Consider the following 21,554-nt stretch of genomic DNA (forward strand, 5'->3'; position numbering starts at 1 on the left):
GCATTGAGACAAAACATAGAAAAGGAGTGATTGAGTGATATAAGAAGAAACAAAAGAGCAAAATAAACCAATTAAAAATAAATTAAAGTACAAAAGGTGCATTTTAGAACTTTTGGCTGGAATTGCTTACGGCCCCTAAATCACTAAATCCGGCTCGTCCCTAACCCTAACCTCACTGAAACAACAGCACACATCACTCAAACCATCCTCAAGACTTTTAATGAGTGGTGTGCAGTGAAATGTCAGCACTACAGTGGCTCGTTTTGATTTCTCACCATACAGCAGAGGACAACTGAGCAAGTAGCTAACCCAGCACACACACACTCATACACACAACAGCACAATCAGTGCTTTAAACAAGTCCCTCCACCACGACTTTGTGTGTGATTAAAAGCAAAAAACAGACTGGTTTTCTTACTCGAGTGTGTGTGTGTGTGTGTGTGTGTGTCTGTGTGTGTTGATCCCGGTTGCTAACACGCGCGTGTTTGTGTGGATACAAAATACCAGCTCGCTGCCAGATTTTTTCTCCTCCCCAGTCCTCGATGACGTCACGCGGAGTGTTTTCTTTTTTTTTTCTCTCCGCGGTTGCCGAGCAACGAGAGGCGTGTCCGGGGTTTAAGAACTAGGCGAGGAAAGCCCTGCGCGCATCTGACGAATCACTCCAGTCCAGACACCGGAGCGCGCGGCCGCGGCAGCGAACGGGACACCGGGAATCCCCGAGTGTCGGAACCGAACATGCTGCTTTGATCAGCCGGATGGAACGCGTTCGATGCGCTATTAAAGAACTCTTTGATCTAGGATTTAAACTGCTTTTGCGTTCCTTCCACTCATGAGGTGCGTTCTGCACTTGGAGAGTTCCATTCCTGTTTATTTCTATTATTTTTGGGCTTTAATGTGACATGTTTTCAGGAGCGCTCTCTTTCTCTCTCTCTTAGGATTATCATTTTTATTATTATTAATATATATATATATATATATTTTTTTTTTTTTTATTTGTAAAATTTCAGGCAGCCTCCGACTGAGTTTGATAGCATGGCACTGAGCGGAACGATTTTGCCCTCCATCTCCACCTTCGCGAGCGGCACCGATGTGAAGCACAAGGCCGTGTTGGGACCCGGAGCTGCCGGTTCAGTGAGTATCTGCACAGGTGTTGCTGGTCATGATGATCGGTTAATTCTCACGGTTTCCACCGAGCGAGAGATTATGACAGAGTTGTTGCTCCGCGGCAGGGGCGTGAACCGATCCGGCGGCTCGAGCTGTTCTCCGCATGGAAAATATATGACATGCACTGATTATTACAAAGTACAGCTTCTAGTTTAGTGTGGATCCTCCTTTAGCTGTGAGGTGTTTAAGTGAAGGAAAATATGATGAAAACAATACTACTTTATTATGTTTTATTGTGTATTTATTTTTTGAATTAATATAAAAGTCTATACTGAATACTCGTTATCATGTTATAGTATTTGCATTAATAAAAAGTCAATAGTATTTACTACAGGCGTGTTGTAATATGATATGTTAGTTGTAGAAAACCACTTGTCAAATATCTGACATGCACTGATTATTACAAAGTACAGCGTTTAGTTTAGTCCGCATCCTATAGGGTGTGTTGTTTAACAAACAAAATGCTAAATCATAATAAAGAGTATCTGAGTAATTGACGAGCGCAGAGAGAAAATAACTGATGAAAAAATACTTCATGTTACAGTATTTGCAGTAATATAAAGTTTACTGTTTTTTTACTTCAGTAATCTGTGGCGTGTTGTAGTGTGATATAGTAGATGTAGAAAACTAATGTAACATGCACTGATTACAAAGTTCAGAAGTAAAGTTGAGTTTATATTCACACATTCAGACTTTCTCTTTTATAATATTGAGCAAATAATTCTTTGCAAATGATCATATCAGCAGCCTGTGACTATCACAGTACAACACTGTTGACAGTCAATTAAATATAGTGCTCATGTTGTTTTGACCAAATGTGTGAATATAAAACCAACTTCACCTCAATATTCTCCTTTTGTTTGGGTCTGTAGTTATAAACCAACACAATACTCACATGAAGGAGTCTCTGAGTAATTCATGAGCACTAAGGGGGAAATTATCTGTGATGAAGAATTACTAAACTGTCAGAAATGCAAGGGTATGCAAGCTGTCTCTGATGTGATACAAATGTGTACCTAAAAGGTCCATATTAATACCTTAAAGGTACATATAGTAGATAAAAAGTGCAAAAGTGTTCCTCTTAATTTTCTTGGTACTAATATATACACTTTTGAGGTACCATTAAGTACAAATGTGTATCTTTTGAAAAAGGTACCAGCCCACCGACAGCTTGCGTAGCTTTATTTCTGAGAGTGTAGTTCATTATGTTTTTTGCATTAATAATAATTTTAGTTTTTACTACAGTAATCTGTGTTGTGTTGTGTTGTAGTATGATATGTTGTATAGTTGTTGAAATCTACTAGGGAAATATGTCACATGCACTGATTACAAAGTGCAGCGTTTAGTGAAGTGTTAAAGTTATTAGGGTCTGTAGTTTTACACAAACAAAATGTTAAATAATAATAATAAAAAAGTGCATGTGAGTAATTGACGAGAGCATATCTGTGATGAATAAATGCTAGTTTATTATGTTCATCATGTTATAGTATTTTCAATAATATAAAGTCTACTGGTTTTTAATCTGTGTGTTTTAGTGTGGTATATTAGCTGTAGAAAACGTAATTGTGAAATATGTAACATGCACTGATTATTAGAAAAGTACAGCGTTTAGTTCAGTGTGGATTCTCTTTTAGGGTCTGTAACTATAAACAAACAAAATGCTAAATACCAATAAATAATAATAATAATAATAATAATAATAATAATAATAATAATAATAATAAAGAGTATCTGAGTAATTGACGAGCACAGAGAGAAAATATCTGTGATTAAAAAATACTAGTTCATCGTGTTACAGTATTTGCATTCATGAACTCTTCTAGCTTTTACTACAGTAATCTGCATGATCTGTTCTATAGTTGTTGAAATTTGTCACCTGCACTGATTATAAAGTACAGATTCTAGTTTTGCATGGATTCACTTTACTGAGGTAAAGTTGGCTTTACATTTCACACATTTGGTCTTTCTCCTTAATAATATACAGAAAGGTATTCTTTGCTAATTATAAATAGTGAAATCATATCAGCAGCCAAAATACAACATTGTTGACAGTCAATGAGGCAGTGCTGGTGTTGTTTTGAAGTCATTCGTATATGTGATTTCCGACTGAATATTCAATAGTACCATGGTAAAGAATATAGGAAGCGTGTCACAAGTTGTCACTGAACAAATGTGTGAATCTAAAACCAACTTTACCTCAAATATTCTCTTTTAGGGCCTGTAGTTATAAACATAAACACAATAATGGCTGAAAGATAGTGAATAATTCATGAGCACAGAGGGAGAACTGCTGTGATGAAAAATACTGAAGTATATAATGCTGTAGTATTTGCATTGATACACACTAATACATGCTTTAGATGTGTTGTAGTATGATATATATATATATATATATATATATATATATATATATATATATATATATATATATATATATATATAAGCAACTGTAATAGCATAAGAGTAATTTAATTACAGTAGTTACATTAGTAACTAGTTACTAGTTACATTAATAACATTGACAACTATACTAATAATATACCCAAATGACTACAGTATATACTACTATAGATTATATATATATATATATATATATATATATATATATATATATATATATATATATATATATATATATATATATATATATATAGTCTTAAATATACAGTAAAAAGGCAGGGTTTGCACACAATTCATTCATGTTGTCCCCAATACAAATACATTAAGTTAACGCAAGTTATTTAAGTAGATTGAACATAAAGCAGTTCAGCCCTGTCTGTTCTGTGTAAATCATTCCAGAAAAGCAGAGCTTGAGGAAACATGAGAAATTAGTTCATGATGATGTATGCTAGAAATTCTGAGAAACAGTAATAGTGTGTTTACATGTAGCCTGGTATTTTGCATAATCACTCGACCTTTCAAAGAGGGTTACAATTGTTTGACAATTGCACATGCTTAAAGGGACAGTTCACCCAAAACTGAAAATACTTTCATCATTTACTCTCCTTTCCCTTCTTCTAAACCTTTTTTTATTAAGGTGAACACTAAATAAGATATTTCGCAGAATGCTAAAAGCCTGTAATGACTGACTGCTATGAAAGTCAATGGTTACTGGTTTTCAGCATTCTTCAAATTATCTTCTTTTGTGTTCAACAGATGAAAAAAGCTTAAAAAGGTTTGTAACCGCAGGATTACAAAATTGTAAGTTTTCGGGGTGAACTATTCCTTTTAAAATGTTCTATGATGTGAAATAGCAAGTATGAAGAGAAATGTATAACACAAATAAAAAGAGCGGTTTATCTTTATGTTTGGACACTTATCTTCATATAGTGCAGGATATTTAAAGAGATAGTTCACCCAAAAATGACAATTTACTCACTATTTACTCTCCCTCAAACCTATATGAATTTCTTTCATCTGAACACACACACAAAAAAGATACTTTGAAGAATGCTGAAAACCTGTAACCATTGACTTTCATAGTATTGTTTTTTTTTACCTACTTCAGAAGTCAATGGTTAGTGGTTTTTAATTTTCTTTAACACATCTTGTTTTTTTTATTCTATTAAACACAAAAGACGTTTTTTTTTGTTGGAAAAATCAGTAACCATTGAATACTATAGTAGAAAAAACTAATTCTATAGAAGTCAATGGTTACTGGTTTTCAGCATTTTTCAAAATATCTTTTTTTTGTAGTGTATAGTTAGAATCAAATTTTTTAGGATAAACTATTCTTTAAAAAGCATCCTAATGTGTGACAGCGAAAATGAAGAAAACAGTATAATATACAAAATGTCTGCAGTTTATCTTTATGTTTGGACACTTATCTTCATATAGTGCAGGATATTTAAAGGGAGAGTTCACCCAAAAATGACAATTTACTCACTATTTACTCTCCCTCAAACCTATATGAGTTTCTTTCATCTAAACACACACAAAAAAATATATTTTGAAGAATGCTGAAAACCTGTAACCATTGACTTCCATAGTATTGGTTTTTCCTACTTCAGAAGTCAATGGTTAGTGGTTTTTAATTTTCTTCAACATATCTTGCTTTTTTATTTTGTTAAACACAAAAGAAGATTTTTCAGTAACCATTGACGACTACAGTAGGAAAAAAACAATTCTATGAAAGTCAATGGTTACTGGTTTTCAGCATTTTTCAAAATATCTTTTTTTTTTTTCAACGGATGAAAAAAGCTTATAAAGGTTTGTAACCACTTGAGGGAGAGTGTATAGTGAGTATTTCAATGTTTAGGGTGAACTATACCTTTAAAAACGTCCCATGGTGTGACAGCAAAAATGAAGAAAACTGTATAATACAAAATAAGAGTGGTTTATCTTTATGTTTGGACACTGGTCTTCATATAGTGCAGGATATTTAAAGAGATGGTTCACCCAAAAATTACAATTTACTCACTATTTACTCTCCCTCAAACCTATATGAGTATTTTTCATCTGAACACACTCACACAAAAAAGATATTTTGAAGAATGCTGAAAACCTGTAACCATTGACTTCCATAGTATTGGTTTTTCCTACTTTGGAAGTCAATGGTAAGTGGTTTTTAGTTCGTCAACATCTCTTTTTTTTTGTTTTTTTGTATTATTCTGTTAAAAAAATATTTTGGTAACTATTGACTACTATAAGAAAAACAAATTCTATAGAATTCAATGGTTACTGGTTTTCAGCATTTTTCAAAATATCTTTAATTGTGTTCAACAGAATAAAAAAAAAATTCTAAAAGGTTTGTAACTACTTGAGGGAGAGTACATAAAAAGTACATTTCTATTTTTTGGGTAAACTATCCCTCAGCAGGAACAGGATGAAAACATGACGTCAGATTGACGTTGTACCCCAATGTTTTGGGATGTTGCAGTTTGTTTGGAAATGAAAATCGAGTTGACGTCAGAACCCAACGTCAGGCCGACGTCTATGTACAAAGTTGGACAGACGTTGCATGTTGGTTACTTTCAAACGCAACCTTAAAACAACCAAATATCAACGTGTAATGATGTTACATCTTGGCGTTGTGACCAACATGACGTCTATCAGATGTTGGATTTTGGTTGCCATACCTGATGAGTAAATGTCAGTATCTGACGTCAGTATGACGCTGGGTTAAAATGTTAACTCGACATTGGAATTTGGTCATTTTCCAACACAACCTAAAATCAACCAAACATTAACATCATTTTACATCGTTATTGACCATCAAAATCCTTAGATGCTGGTGACCTAAATCTAGCCTAATATTAACGTCTGAAGATGTTGTGTGTGGCTGGGCGCCTTTAACAGTCAAACAAACTGTTAATGAAATTAATGAAAATAAGTCATCTAAGTGACATATGCGTACATTACTTAGAAAAGTGTCGTGTTTTAACACATATTTAACTTGATAAATAATAAAGTCATTTAAATACATTTTTAATGATGCAATTAGTAATTCTGAAGTAACTTGTGTGGTTGAAAGAGTAAATCATAGTCATGCAAAAGTACAGTTATGCGTTTACATGCTGTGTGTGTGTGAAATTGTAATATTCTATAGTGTGTTTAGCGATGAAGGTGATTTCAGTAAACATCAGTCATTTCATCTCTCAGTCATAATGATGTTGTGTCTTCTGTTTCAGTGAGGTTGTTCAGTATGATGCAATTTTTCTGTGTGCGATTTGATTTGGATGGAAGTCACAGGTCTAATTATTCTACTTTAGCAAATCACCACAGACAAGAAAAAAAGAAAGTAGTGACTTCATAAATACTCATACTCATTACTCATATACTCAATTTTAAAGCTACTTATTAAGTACAATTCCTGAGAAAAACTACTCCATTACAGTCAGTTGAGTATTTGTGATTTGTCACTTGACACCACTGGTTGTTGCTTTACCACAGCAACTACAGAATCACCACAACAGATCGATTCAAGTACTTTACTATATTATGGCATAATAACACTACAGTGTTTACTGTAAAGAATAAAAAAACAGATGCTATTTAAATCACATCATATCAGCATGTTGGTCTTGACATACCAGGCTGTTTTTCCTATGCAGCATGCAAGAATTATCGTCCTTTAATTCGATATTGATCTTTTTGAGAATAACCTTGTCGATTATAAGCACGCACAAATGATTACATTTACTTAAAACAAAAGTGAGACTTGCCTTGATTGTTAGCATGCACAAATAAGCATCATCTATTTCGCTAATAATTTTGTTTATACTTGCCTTGTCGATTATAATGCACAAATAAGCCTGCTTTAATTTGATTATGATCTCATTAGGGTCCTTTAATTAGATTTGCTTGAGAGTTAAGCTGCGGTCACACTGGACTTTTCTCCCTATAAACTTCCATTCATACGCATGCAAATATGTCAGACCGAAAACGCAAGGTTGTGCGACAAGTTTTGCAGGTTGCTGCGTTGCAAAGTTCAAGCTTGGTGAACTCTGACCTGTGAAATCGCACCACTTGACTGCGTGAGACAAACTGAGGATCAAAACATGACCTCTCTGGACAGAAATGTAAAACATGGAGCAATCGCTCGCTTATTTAAATGTCTAATCATCTTGTTTAATCCCGCCCCTTTTCACAGCTCCACACGACAGAATTTCACAAGCTCAAACTCTTGCGTGACTGCAGCTTTAGTTTGTCTAATAGTAGCATGCACAAATAAGAGTCCTTTATTTGATCATCGTTTTTTGAGAATTGATTAACAATCAAGGTAATTGATTGTTTGCATGCACAAATAAGCATAGTTTAATTAAATAATTCAATGTTTATCTTATAAGCGTCCTTTACATTTTTTGAGACTTAATTTAGTCGATTATTAGCATGCACTAATATTTAATTTGATTTAAAAAAAAAGAGACTTACCTTTGTAGATTTGCAAATAAGCCTGCTTTAATTTGATTATGATCTCATAAGGGTCCTTTAATTAGATTTGCTTGAGAGTTTAGCTGCGGTCACACTGGACTTTTCTCCCCATAGACTTCCATTCATACACATGCGAATGCGTCAGACCGGAAACGCAAGGTCATGAGTCAAGTTTCGCAGTTCGCTGCATTGCAAAGTTCAAGCTTGGTGAACTCTGACCTGCGAAATCACATCACTTGACTGCGTGAGTCCAATCAAGTTTAATCGACCGCAGTGTGACAGCAGCAAAACTGTCTAATAGTAGCAAGCACAAATAAGAGTCCTTTAAATTTATAATTGTTTTGGATAATTGATTAACAAATCAAGGTAATTGATTGTTTGCATGCACAAATAAGCATAGTTTAATTAAATTATTCAATGATCATCTCATAAGAGTCCTTTACATTGTTTGAGACTTAATTTATTCGATTATTAGCATGCATTAATAATTTAATTTGATAAAAAAAATAGAGACTTACCTTTGTAGATCAGCAAATAAGCGTGCTTCAATTTGATTATGATCTCATTAAGGTCCTTTAATTCGATTAGTTTGAGACTTACTATGTCAAACAGTAGCATTCACAAATAAGAGTCCTTTAATTTGAGAATTACCTTGATTAACAATCAAGGCACCTGATTACAAATTGAGCATTGTTTTGTTCAATAATTACCTCAAAAGCATCTTTAAATTAGATTTTTGGAGACTTCATTTTGTTGAAAGGCGAGGCAGTGGCGCAGTAGGTAGTGCTGTCGCCTCACAGCAAGAAGGTCGCTGGGTCGCTGGTTCGAACTTCGGCTCAGTTGGTGTTTCTGTGTGGTGTTTGCATGCTCTTCCTGCATTCGCGTGTGTTTCCTCCGGGTGCTCCGGTTTCCCCCACAGTCCAAACACATGCGGTACAGGTGAATTAGGTAGGCTAAATTGTCGTAGTGTATGAGTGTGTGTGTGAATGTGTGTGTGGATGTTTCCCAAAGATGGGTTGCGGCTGGAACGGCATCCGCTACGTAAAAACTTGCTGGATAAGTTGGCGGTTCATTCCGCTGTAGCGACCCCGGATTAATAAAGGGACTAAGCCGACAAGAAAAAGAATGAATGAATGAATAATTTTGTTGATTGTTAGAATGCACAATTAATTTAATTTGATAAACACCTTTAGATAAGCATCCTTTATTTTGTTAATAATTTTTTTGGAGTCTTACCTTGTCGATTATTAGCGTGCATCCTTTAATACTGGCCTGATCAGACAGTGAGGCAGCATGCACAAATAAGTGTGCCATTATTGAACACGTGTTTAACCCTGACCTTGTCTTGTTCCCTTCTCCTGCATGTGTCTGTGTGTTTGCAATAAGAGATGGAAGGAGGAGATGTCTCACCTGAAACGCCCCTGCATGTCTACAGGTGCGACCTGCGCTGACCAGGACGTCCCGCCAGTCATGGCCAAGATTGAGCCGGAGGAGCTGGAGCTGCTGGACTATGACTTTATTCTGTCGAACAGCTTGCTTCAACAGCAACAACAGCAGCAGGCCAGCACTTCCAGGACTATCCCAGCATCGTCCCCTACACACTACACCTTCCCCATGCCCTCTCCTCAGGGCCAGGAGGGCAGCATGCTGTACACCATCCCAGATATCAGCGACGTTTCTCCATCAGGAGGTTTCGTGGCTGAACTAATGAGGCCGGAATTGGATCCTGCGTATCTCCAACCTACAAGCCTCCACGGGAAATTTGTAGTCAAGACCACTATGGACATGTCTGATTACAACCAGGGGGTTAGCATTAGCAAGGATGCTTCCGCGGTCCCGTTTGCATGTCCTAGAATAAAGCAGGAGTGTCCGAGCACATGTACGGCCAGCCGGCCCATGGATCTGCATCTCAGAGGGAGCTCGGCACAGTCTGGAGTGCATCAGGGCTCGATGTTGGACCCTCACGCGTTTAGTTCAGGACGGGGCGCCAGATCTTCACTGTCTCCGGATGAGCATCCACAGGCTCCGGGGCTCGGCTCCGGATATCACCCAAATACAGCTTATTCTGGATTTCCGCAGGCTCCGGCACAGTCACTGCAGTACCAAGGTGAATGCATTCAGTCATTTCTATTATTATGTTGCTTACTGACTACAGATTGGATGATAAAATTGTTCATTACACATTTGTTTACAGTTAAGTAATCTGATTACACCTGGATTACTTTTGTGGTAATGTCACATATAATAAAGTAGAATAATCTTGTGGGCCGGTCTGTTTTTTGGCCGCGAGGGCCGGTGCACTCTCAGCAGTTGCACTTTTTTCATTTATTTGTTTATTTGACCATAGCCTCACTCTTTTTATTCATTACTTTGCCACAGCTCCGCTCTTTTTATTTATTTTCTCGCAGCCCCGTGAGCTATATGCAGGCCGCAGGTTAATGATGATCATCATTAACCTGCGGGCTGCACTCCATTCCACCCCAAACAGCGGCACCTTAGTGAATATTAATTAATATTAATGAATATTACACCTGCTCAATGAAAATCAGATGATTCACTACATTAATAAATCTGACATAACTTGATCAGAAATCTAAAAAAGGGAGAAAAAGAGTAGGGTAAAAAAAAAAAAAAAAAAAAAGAGTAGACGTCAATAGCAGCAGATAACAATGCAGTGCTTAATAGCGCCATCGTGGTCTAGTGGTTAGCACGATACGTTTTGACGCCGCCGATCCGAGTTCGAACCTCTCCAGAATATAATATATTTTTTTCATTTTCAGTGTTAAGACATATAATATTTATGAAAAACATTTGCAGTTCTAAAGCAGCTGTGTCCTTGAAAAAGACATGTTAGTGTCATTAGAAACTGAATTGGAAATAGCGTTATTTTAATATAGGTGGGCCGGTCTAAGGCTTGAAACTCCAGAGCTAAAAAGGAGTCCCACTCCGGCCCTGCTGTCGATCCATAAAAAAAAATTATTAATCACACTTTTTTAAATTAATCACGATTTAATCACATTTAAAAGACTGAAACTTGTAATTTTGGCTATTCAAATGTAAAATTAATGTAAACACAAGACAAAATCTATTTAAATTCAAAATAAAATTATTTATTAAATTTTTGTTTAACTTGTAACACAGATTTCTTCATGTAAACAACAAACCCACAATAAACCATCAAAATCCTGGCTTGACATCCATATTTATTGCAGAAACACAAGCATGTTAAAGCCATTTGAAAACAAATTTCAAAACAATCAATGCCAATAAAGAAAACATTGATCTCCAAGTTGGATTCTAAAAAAGCTGAAATACCGGCATTGCAGATATGGTTAATGGAAAATTATAATAACAATTAAGTATTGAATACAAACAATTGTACTCATTGTAAAGTTGTATTGCTGTGAGTTGAGTTGTCCTTCTTTACATTCGGCCAGTTGCTAAAACAGTCCAGTCTGATGACATTATCGGGGGACAATGTGGACCTTTTCTTTTAAATGATGTGAGCTGAGAGTGCAACGCAATCTCACGGCAATTCGTAACTTTTTGATTTTATGCGCACACACACAGACATACACACTCACACACACATCGCGTGCAGGACAGCGCAGCCAGATCGACTCTCTTCAGATTCAACACGCATGATCGCGTTCATCAAATTTGCGTAAACTAAGCGTTCTAAAGTATGGCTGTGTTTCACAAGGATTCTGACACAACAACGCAAAGCAGACACTTGCGTTTAAGGGGGACACACCTCAAACTTAATGAAACATTGACATTGGAGGGCGCATGCTGAAACGGCAGAGGAATGCGCTGTCTTTTGACAGCTCGCGACTTCATCTGGCACTTTATTTACATGGACACCAATACTCCGATTTTAATATGATTAAGATAATACTCTTATTAAGAGAAGACCATGTAAACAGCGATTTTTGATTACCTTAAAGGACCACCGAGTCACGAAATGCGGAGGTTTTTCTTTCCGTTCGCCATGCGGTATCAAATTCCATTTAAACAGAAGTTGAAAGATTAAAAACGAAACACCTGAAATTGCATGAAACTCTGGAGAGCCTGGTGATGCGACAAATTATTTTATACTAAAACTTGCCATCAAAAAGTGCTTTCTTGGTCTTATCCATATTTCTTTGCATGTTGAACACACGTCCACCACAAAAGGAAGTAAAAAAAAAAAAAACTGCAACTGCGTTAATTGTGTTGATTTTTTTTTGCATTAAATATTTCAAATTAATCGCATGCGTTAATGCACTAATTTTGACAGCACTAATATATATATATATATTAACTGGGGCTGATCGATTATGGGAAAAATCATAATCACGATTATTTTGGTCATAATTGTAATCACTAATAATTGTAATCATTAACGGAGAGATTTCTTCTGCACATTTCTAATCATAACAGTGTTCATAACTCATCTCTAATAACTGATTTATTTCTTCTTCATCATGATGACAGTAAATAATATTAGACTAGATATTCTTCAAGACACTTCTATACAGCTTAAAGTGACATGTAAAGGCTTCACTAGGGTAATTAGGGGAACTAGGCAGGTTAGGGTAATTAGGCAAGTTATTGTATAATGATGGTTTGTTCTATCAGAAACAAATATAGCTTAAAGAGGCGAATAATATTGACCCTAAAATGGAAAAAAATATAATGAGACATACTGTGAAAATGTCCTTGCTCTGTTAAGCATAATTCAGGAAATATTTAAAAAAAGAAAAAAAAAATTCAAAGGGGGCAAATATTTCTGACTTTAACTGTATATTCACTCTTCATCAGAAACAGGATTAGCCTGGTCATGATTTTATTCGGTCATTTCAATAATAACATTGTTTACTGATTTCAGAAAAGGCTAATAACAGTAGATCACATCAGCTGTACAGATTAATTAACTTTAAAGATTACATTTAGATGAACTTTCAAAGATCGTTTTCTCCAAGTAAATTTGCAAACGCAAACCAGGATGTCCAATGATCTTTCTGGAGGGCCAATGTCCTGCAGATTATATCTCCAACCAGCCCAAACACGCTCGTCTGCAAGTTTCTAGTGAGTCTGCAGATCTGGATTAGCCGGTTCAGGTGTGTTTAATTAGGGTTGAACCCTGCAGGACAGCAGTGACCTCCAGAAACAGGTCTGAACACTCCGGATTTAGCTAAAAATGAACATTTTCTCAGCATTTCCTCACCATTCACTTGTTCCAAACCTGTTTGAGTTTCTTTCTTCTGTTGAACACAAAAGAAGATGTTTTGAAGAATGTAGCCATTGACTTCTATTTGTTTTTCATACTATGGATGTCAATGGCTCGCAGTTTCCAGTTATTCCTTAATATATTTTCCTTCAGCTTAGTCCCTTATTCATCAGGGGTTACCAGTGGAATGAACCGCCAACTATTCCAGCATATGTTTTACACAGCTCTTCCAGCTGCAACCTAGTACTGGGAAACACCTATACACACTCAAACACTACGGCCAATGTAGTTCATCACTCCCCTATAGTGCATGTGTTTGGACTGTGGGGGGAGCACCCGGAGGAAACCCACGCCAACACAGGGAGAACATGCAAACTCCACACAGAAACACCAACTGACCCAGAGCCACCGTGTCACCCTACACTCATTATCTTAGGTTTCTTATTTAGATTTTGCTTTTACACGTCATAATTTTACATATAAAATAAATTTATGGATTTACGCTTATTATTTTTTGATCCACGACTGCGAGACATTTGGCAGGATTTTGATGCTATACCATTAGTTCTTGTTGGCCGCTCTGCACACTGCAGAAAAGAGTCTGAATTTTCTGAATCTGCCAGATGATCAGATCACAGCAGCCTTTATAGGGATAGTTCACCCAGAAATGAAAACGTCCTGTTAATTTACCCACAGGTCATCAGAGATTCAGTACAGAGGCGAACAGTAAAGCAGATGTTGAGCTGAATCAGTGTGGTTTGGTGCTTCAGTTAATGGCAGGGAATGGTGACAGGTTTAAAAAATAAACACAAACAAATGAGTCCTGATCAATAGCCACAGCTCCTGATGACACACTGAGCTCTGGTGAAGCAAAATAATCGACCTGTGAAAGAAACTGAATAGAATTCACAATATTATTAGCTTTAATCCACAGCATGCTCAAACAAATATGTGTGTAATATTAGTATGCCTACTAGTCCTGGCTCCATAATAGAGCAGATTTCTATTGAGCCCACTGTTAAAATGATGCTGGCCGACTTTACAGCCGAAAGCAAGGTGTTAACACTGGCACAAACAACGCTTCATACAGCGAATATTACCCTCCATGACAACTGTGAGGTGGTGAATTGTTTTATAACTCATCCGTTTTGTTTAAGTTATATTAAGTTTGCATAATTAAGGGTGTGGCCACTTGAGTGACAGCTAGGTCTTCCTGGTCGCCGTCACCACAGCTGATTCCGGCTGATTAGCTGCTGAACTGGGCATATTCATCGTATTTCTGTTGTTTAATGTTTCTTCACACAGTCAGTTGCCTTCTGGAATTATTTCCTACTGTTATCAGATGATATGGCATGCTGTGTGCATTTAATTGTGCGCTCAAACCGTTCACATGACCTCTGTTTCCCAGCTGAGTGAAATTATATCCTTATATACCATCTCTATAAATGCATTTGTTTTATTTTAGATCATTTATAATGTTCTATAGAGCTGTGATGCACTTCAGAATCTGCCAGATTGATTAGCTGTGGGCTCTAGATCAGTCATCTGAAGTGTTGTCATACAGTGTTCTGCTGGAGTTCATCAATAGTCCTGCATTTACTAACACACACTATATCTGAAGTGTTTGGATGTAATTTGTGTTTCCTCCTGTAGAGAAATGTCATAAGAGCAATGTTTAGTGGCTTAGTGTGTTACAGCAGTGTTTTTAAAAGACTAAACACTTTATTGATATAGTGTACAGCCAAGCACAAGTGGTCAGAACACAAGCGAGTCGCAGGTAATGAAGTATTCAGTGTTTCTCCAATGGGGAATATGCCGAAACATGCTAATAGGACTTTTAATATACCAGTAACCTGGGTTAAGCGCTTCCGGCGAATTGAATGTCAATGCAAAATCCGGTGCGTTTAAGGTCTGATTTCTTTATAAATCAGCGATCTCCACTGGCTGAGTGATATCCGATGTAAAGTGAGTCTCAGATTGTACAAGAAGTAGTGCATTCAATTACATTTCCCTCGCCATGTCTTCATAATATGAGCATTTTGTTTTACCCCAGTATATTCCATGGAGCTTCTGCGTTAGCCTGCCGATTCTGACGGGCACGTGCGAGTAAACAGCTTTTTGGGCTGAGCAACCAAATAAATGCTAAAGTTTATTTAACTGAATGTATTTTAATGACATTACAACATCGATGCTGTATAAGGAACCGTATAAAATGGAAAAAAGTTCATAATAACAGCTCACCCGAAGTGTATCAGCAAGGGAACAACACTAGCTCGGCATATACCCTATAGGAAAGCCAGTCTAAGCACAATGCTTAGCTCCGCCTCTCTGCCCTTGTTTGGTATTCCCCGGTCAACCATTCACTGCCATTATATGAAGCACCAATGACCATGGATCCAGCTCAAAATCTGCTTTAATCTTTTACTGAAGAAAGAAATTCAGCTACATCTTGGATGACCTGTGAGCGAGTAATTTAACAGGACATTTTCATTTTTGGGTGAACGATCCCTTTAAGTTCTCAAAGTGTAGTTTGGCCTGTAAACTCAGTCTTTGATAGGTAAGAGGACTCCTGTAAAAGAGATTATTCATCTCTGAGAGCCTTTTCTGGTTGAATTAAAGGTTAAAAAATATCAGAAGATCATCAAGGAGCCTTTTTACATGCGTTTCTCCTGTGCAGCAGAAGTGGTCATAGTGTGTAAACTCAGAGCGCAGTGTATGTGAGAGTACAGCACATCATTATTCTGCAGTCCTATTTGCTGAAATAATGACAGAAACACTCCAGGATGGTGTCATCAAGACTTTCAGCAAGAGGAAAACAACAGTGTGAGACTGAAAACGGCAGCCAGAAGAGAGAATAATGTCCGATTTACTCTTCTGCCCCCATACACACGGTGTTACACACACACACACACACCTCACACAAGCGGGAGTTTGCTTGCTGTAATTTGATGCAGAGATGATATAATACACACATAAATCTTCATACATTTTTTAAAAGAAATCAAAACATTAAAACGTTCAAGGATTTAAGATGCTGATGAGTGTTAAACTCATCATGTGAAAAGACTTCATTGTCTGCTTTGTGTGTGTGTTTGGTCAGGGGTTTGTAGAAAGGTAGATCTGGTGATGCTAATGCTAACATGCATTTTTTTTTCTCGGCAGAGCTCATTTCCCCAGCCGAGGGGTTGCCGGAAGAATCCAAACCCAAGCGGGGCCGGCGCTCCTGGCCAAGGAAGCGGATCGCCACACACACCTGTGACTACGCCGGCTGCGGGAAAACATACACTAAGAGCTCACACCTGAAAGCCCACCACAGGACACACACAGGTCAGCTGACACACACACACACGTCAGCTGCAGCACATCTGTGACAGCATTTGAGTGAGACGGTTGTAGTGTTAACACACTCATAGAGGTTGTTATTGGTGGTTTATGAGGACTCCCCATAAGCGTAATGTATTTAATACAGTAAAAAACTTTTATTATAAGACATGCATACATACACACACACACACACACACACACACACAAACTAAGGATGCTCGTAACTCGTGGCTGAACTATCATTGTATGATGCATCGTTTGGAAAAAGAACGATGTAGTGACGAGTGTTTCCCAAAACCCGAAGTGTCTCTGTGGCAGATCCATCGCTTAAACCAGGGGTGTCAAACTCAATTCCTGGAGGGCCGAAGCCCTGCACAGTTTAGTTCCAACCCTGCTCCAACACACTTACCTGAAGGTTTCAAACAAGCCTGAAGGATCAATTAGTTTGATCAGGTGTGTTTAATTAGAGCTGGAGCTAAACTGTGCAGAGCTGCGGCCCTCCAGGAACTGAGTTTGACACCTGTGGCTTAAACCACGTTAGCTACAACTTAAAACACCCATAATGATGAGGGGGGGAGGAACTACTTCTTTAGAGAAGAACCCCATCATTTCTTTGTGCAAATGATATTGTTTTACACGCACACGCATTTAAAATAAAATCCAATATTAGATTTGGTAAAAACATGCACTATAATACTTTATTCAAAATAACATCAATGTTTTTAAAGTGCACTGTTAAGGGAGCGCAATTGTAAACATGAGGATCGCTAAAACTGAATTGTGATAATAGTTTGAAAGCAAATTACACCTAAGAGAGATGAGCTTTTTTTTTGTCATTCCACGTTTAAATGCTAGAATGTTCTAAATGAATAGGGCATAGGGGGGATAAGTGGAAATAGAACACAGCCAGGAACTGTTTCTAACTACAGCTACAGAGGTGAAGTTGCGAGTGCTTAAATTTACGATGTTCGTTAAAACGATGGATTTGGAAAATGCCAAATCAATAAACTATGCTTGTAATGACGGAACTTGCGATCTTAGTTGGCTAATGATAGTTCAGAAATAAACCCCTAGCCGATCTCATGAACCGGTCACAAATGTTTGTTTACAAGTTTACAAGCAGAGAACACATACAAACTGAAATCTCAGAACTTTTTACATTTACTTTAAAAAAAAAAATGTTTATATATCAGAACTGAATGGTCTGTGTTTTCAGCAATATTGCAAGTTCATTAAATCCTGGCTGGAAATATAAGGGAGATAAAAAGCTGTTTTTTTTACTTGAGTATTTAATAATATCACTTCTTGTAACACACTCATTGCAGTAAACAGTAGTTTATAGACCTATTTCCTTTTAGTAAAGAAGTAATGAATTTACAGATGTGCATTTTAACTCCATATGCATCAAATATGCGCTCCAAACTTCATTGAGGCATGCTGAATTCTTCTTTCATCATCTGCATGTGCACACGCACACAAATAAACACATAGGTGCACACACATACACGCGTATAAACAGACATGCATACACATATACACACACACACACACGCACTAACATGCGTACACACCCTAAGACACACCCACCCACGTGCTGCCTGCCACACCCTAGCACACACCCACACCTTAACACACATACACACCCTAAAACGCACACACACCCTAACACACACACACACACACACCTTAACACATCACTGCCCACATGAAAAGATGCTTCATCATTTTTATTAATACTACAATGAACAACACTGCAGTCAAGTGTGTTACACCCAATATATGAGGATATCTCCAGAGTTAACTGGATTGTTAATAACTGAAGTGTTTTTTCATGTGGGTGCACATGTGGGTGTCGTGTGTGTGTGTGTGTGCGCAGCAGTGGGTGTTACGTTTTGTGTGTGTGTGTGCGCTGCTCAGACAGCAGGTTAATGATACTGATCCTGGTGAATGAAAACCACAATGCTGTCTGACTTCCCTCTTCTATTCATCTGTGTAGAGATGAGTGTGTGAGTGTGTGTGTGGGAGGGGTTTGGGTGTGTGTGTGTGTGTGTGTGTGTGAACCCCAAGGGATAATGTGATTGTTTTCGTTAGCACCTCAGGCTGAAACACTAGTTTGTTAGTCTGTTAATGCATGTATGTGTTTGTGTGTATGTGTGTGCGTGTGTGTGTGTGTATGTATGAATGTATGTATGTATGTATGTGTGTGTGTGTGTGTGTGTGCATTCGTGTGAATGTTTATTTGAATATATGTGTGTGTATGTGAATCACAAGAGTCAGTGTGATTGTTCTCGTTCGCACCTCAGGCTGAAACACTAACCGTTGTATGTGTGTGTGTGTGTGTGTGTGTTCAGGAGAAAAGCCGTACCACTGTGACTGGGAGGGATGTGGCTGGAAATTCGCCCGTTCAGACGAGCTGACGCGACACTACCGCAAACACACGGGCATTCGGCCGTTTCAGTGCCTGAAATGCGACAGAGCCTTTTCCCGCTCCGATCATCTCGCGCTGCACATGAAGCGCCATCTATAGCCAAAACATCTACAGTGCATCTATAGACAAAACACCTACAGGGCCATCTATAGACAAGACATCTACAGCCAAAACATCTACAGCGCCATCTATAGACAAGATATCTACAGCCAAAACATCTACAGCGACATCTATAGACAAGACATCTACAGCCAAAACATCTACAGCGCCATCTATAGACAAGACATCTACAGCCAAAACATCTACAGCGCTATCTATAGACAAGATATCTACAGCCAAAACATCAATAAACAAAACATCTACAGTGCCATCTATAGCCAAGACATGTACAGCGCCATCTATAGACAAGACATTTATAGGTGACATCTATAGACAAGACATGTACAGCGCCATTTATAGACAAGACTTCTACAGCGCCATCTATAGACAAAACATCTACAGCGCCATTTATAGACAAGACTTCTACAGCGCCATCTATAGACAAAACATCTATAGCACCATCTATAGCTAAGAGCCCGATGAGCGAAGATACTGGTGGTGCAGTGAACCACGTGTTGCCTTTGATCAAGAGTAGGGTGCGCAAATGTGCCTTTTTATTAACGCATCCTGGCCATGATTACTACATCTGGATTGTTTTTATAGCCACTGAACATATTGATTAATCACAACTGAAATAAATGTGTGTATTTACATAATATATGCTTTAAATATATATATATATATATATTAAAATATATCTATAAATATATTAATACAAAACACACACACACTTATATATACACATATACATACACACACACATACATATATACACACATATATACACACACTTATATATATATATATACACACACACACACATATATATATATATATATATATATATATATATATATATATATATATATATATATATATATATATGTATGTATGTATGTATGTATGTATGTATGTATGTGTGGTTCTCGAATCTGATTGGCTGATAGCTGTGATATATTTAAGTAATATCAGCACCCGTAGAGCCTCTTTACCCTTTGTGTATTACTCCGCCCACATACAGCAAGCAAAAAGCAGACACTACAGATCTAAAGTTTAAAAGATGCTTGTTCAGCTGTTTAACTGTCAGCTTATGATTTGAATCTGGAAGAAAGTAGTTCCTCATACAAAAGGGTTTTTGAGACTTTTTGAGATGTTTGATTTTGTTTTTATATACACAGTTATGGCGTCAAACTGTTGTATAAACACAACATCACACTCGTAGCAGTGCAATATGGCTGTATATCGGCACTGGTTGGGGCACTAAGGCACTCAGCCTGCGGCCTCGTGCCAACGCACGCCTCCCACAAGTGCCGATATACAGCCATAACGCATTGCTACTCATGTGATATTGCTCATATATATATATATATATATGTGTGCAAAAATATACAAAAAATTACATAACATATAACATACATATACATAATGCATTTGTATTAGATGTCTGAATGTTTTATATATAAATTTAAATAAATATTTTCTCATATAAATAATTGCTTATACACACTCAATTCACACATATAATATATATAAATACAAACTTATATTTTGAATTATTTACATAATATGTCTGTGTACTGTATATTTCTTATGTATATATAAATACAAACACATACAATATATAAACGTACATAAATATAGAAAACTTTTACGTATACATGAGTAAACTTTGACATATATACAAACATAAAATACAAAAATATTTACTTATATAATAATATGTAATTTTGTTATTATATATATATATATATATATATATATATATATATATATATATATATATATATATATATATATATAAATGTAAATACAACCTTTTAATTCAGATTCAGTTGATCATAACTAATAATTTGATGGCAATAATAAACATAAAAAAGTACTTTGACCAATAGCGTGCAGGGATTGTGCATAATTGACCAATCGTGATGCGTGAGAATGCATTTAGAGAGATCAGTCAAAGCAATGCACCAAACATGCGTGTTCATTCAAGTGTTACTGCACAAACTGAACATTTCATGTCATTGAGCTAATAGTGCATAATTCATAAGTATACGTAATGAAGCACTTGCTCTATATAACAATTATTTTAGACTAGCGTAATTCTGGCCAGGATGACTATCGTTAAAGACGGCACATACGATCGCCCTAAGCAAGTCAACAAATCTCCATGACGAGCTGTGTTGTCCACAGCATCAGGGTTTGGGACTTTGTTTAGTTTTTGTTTATTTCTTTTGTTTTCCCTTTTTGTCGTCGTCTTCCAACATGCTGGTGACTCAAGCCGAGAGCCCTGTCTGTTTCTGCACACTGGGACAATACTGGAACCCGCATCTGCTTACGACAAAACTTGGAGATACCAAGTGCCAAATCAAGACTGGAAATACAGCTGAAGTCTGAATCATTCACCCTCATGTCAAAGTTTTATTCTTTTAGGAAAATTTCCCAAGTCACGAGTTT

General features: G+C 37.0%; 2 protein-coding genes across 5 annotated transcripts in view; one reads left to right on the forward strand and one right to left on the reverse strand.

Annotated features, from left to right (window-relative positions):
• The window catches only part of rad23b (RAD23 homolog B, nucleotide excision repair protein), a 250,111-nt gene that overhangs the window by 202,134 nt on the left and 26,423 nt on the right, over window positions 1-21,554 (reverse strand). The window lies entirely within an intron of this gene.
• On the forward strand, window positions 645-19,832 carry klf4 (Kruppel like factor 4). Of its 2 annotated transcripts, NM_001113483.1 has the most exon segments (6): window positions 683-834; window positions 1,008-1,131; window positions 9,424-10,144; window positions 16,412-16,576; window positions 18,925-19,217; window positions 19,344-19,832. In NM_001113483.1, coding segments are annotated over 5 exon segments (1,191 nt in total). In that variant the 5' UTR covers window positions 683-829; the 3' UTR covers window positions 19,101-19,217; window positions 19,344-19,832.

The sequence above is a fragment of the Danio rerio genome, chromosome 21, assembly GCF_052040795.2.
Source record: "Danio rerio strain M-AB ecotype USA chromosome 21, GRCz13ab, whole genome shotgun sequence".
NCBI classification, from domain to species: Eukaryota; Metazoa; Chordata; class Actinopteri; order Cypriniformes; family Danionidae; genus Danio; species Danio rerio.

Excerpts from the sequence above, each read along its gene's own strand:
- klf4 (XM_087300015.1), top strand. Across the intron at positions 1,132-9,423 it reads GACCCGGAGCTGCCGGTTCA|AGATGGAAGGAGGAGATGTC; the intron begins GTGAGTATCTGC and ends GTTTGCAATAAG. Across the intron at positions 10,145-16,411 it reads ACAGTCACTGCAGTACCAAG|AGCTCATTTCCCCAGCCGAG; the intron begins GTGAATGCATTC and ends TTTTCTCGGCAG.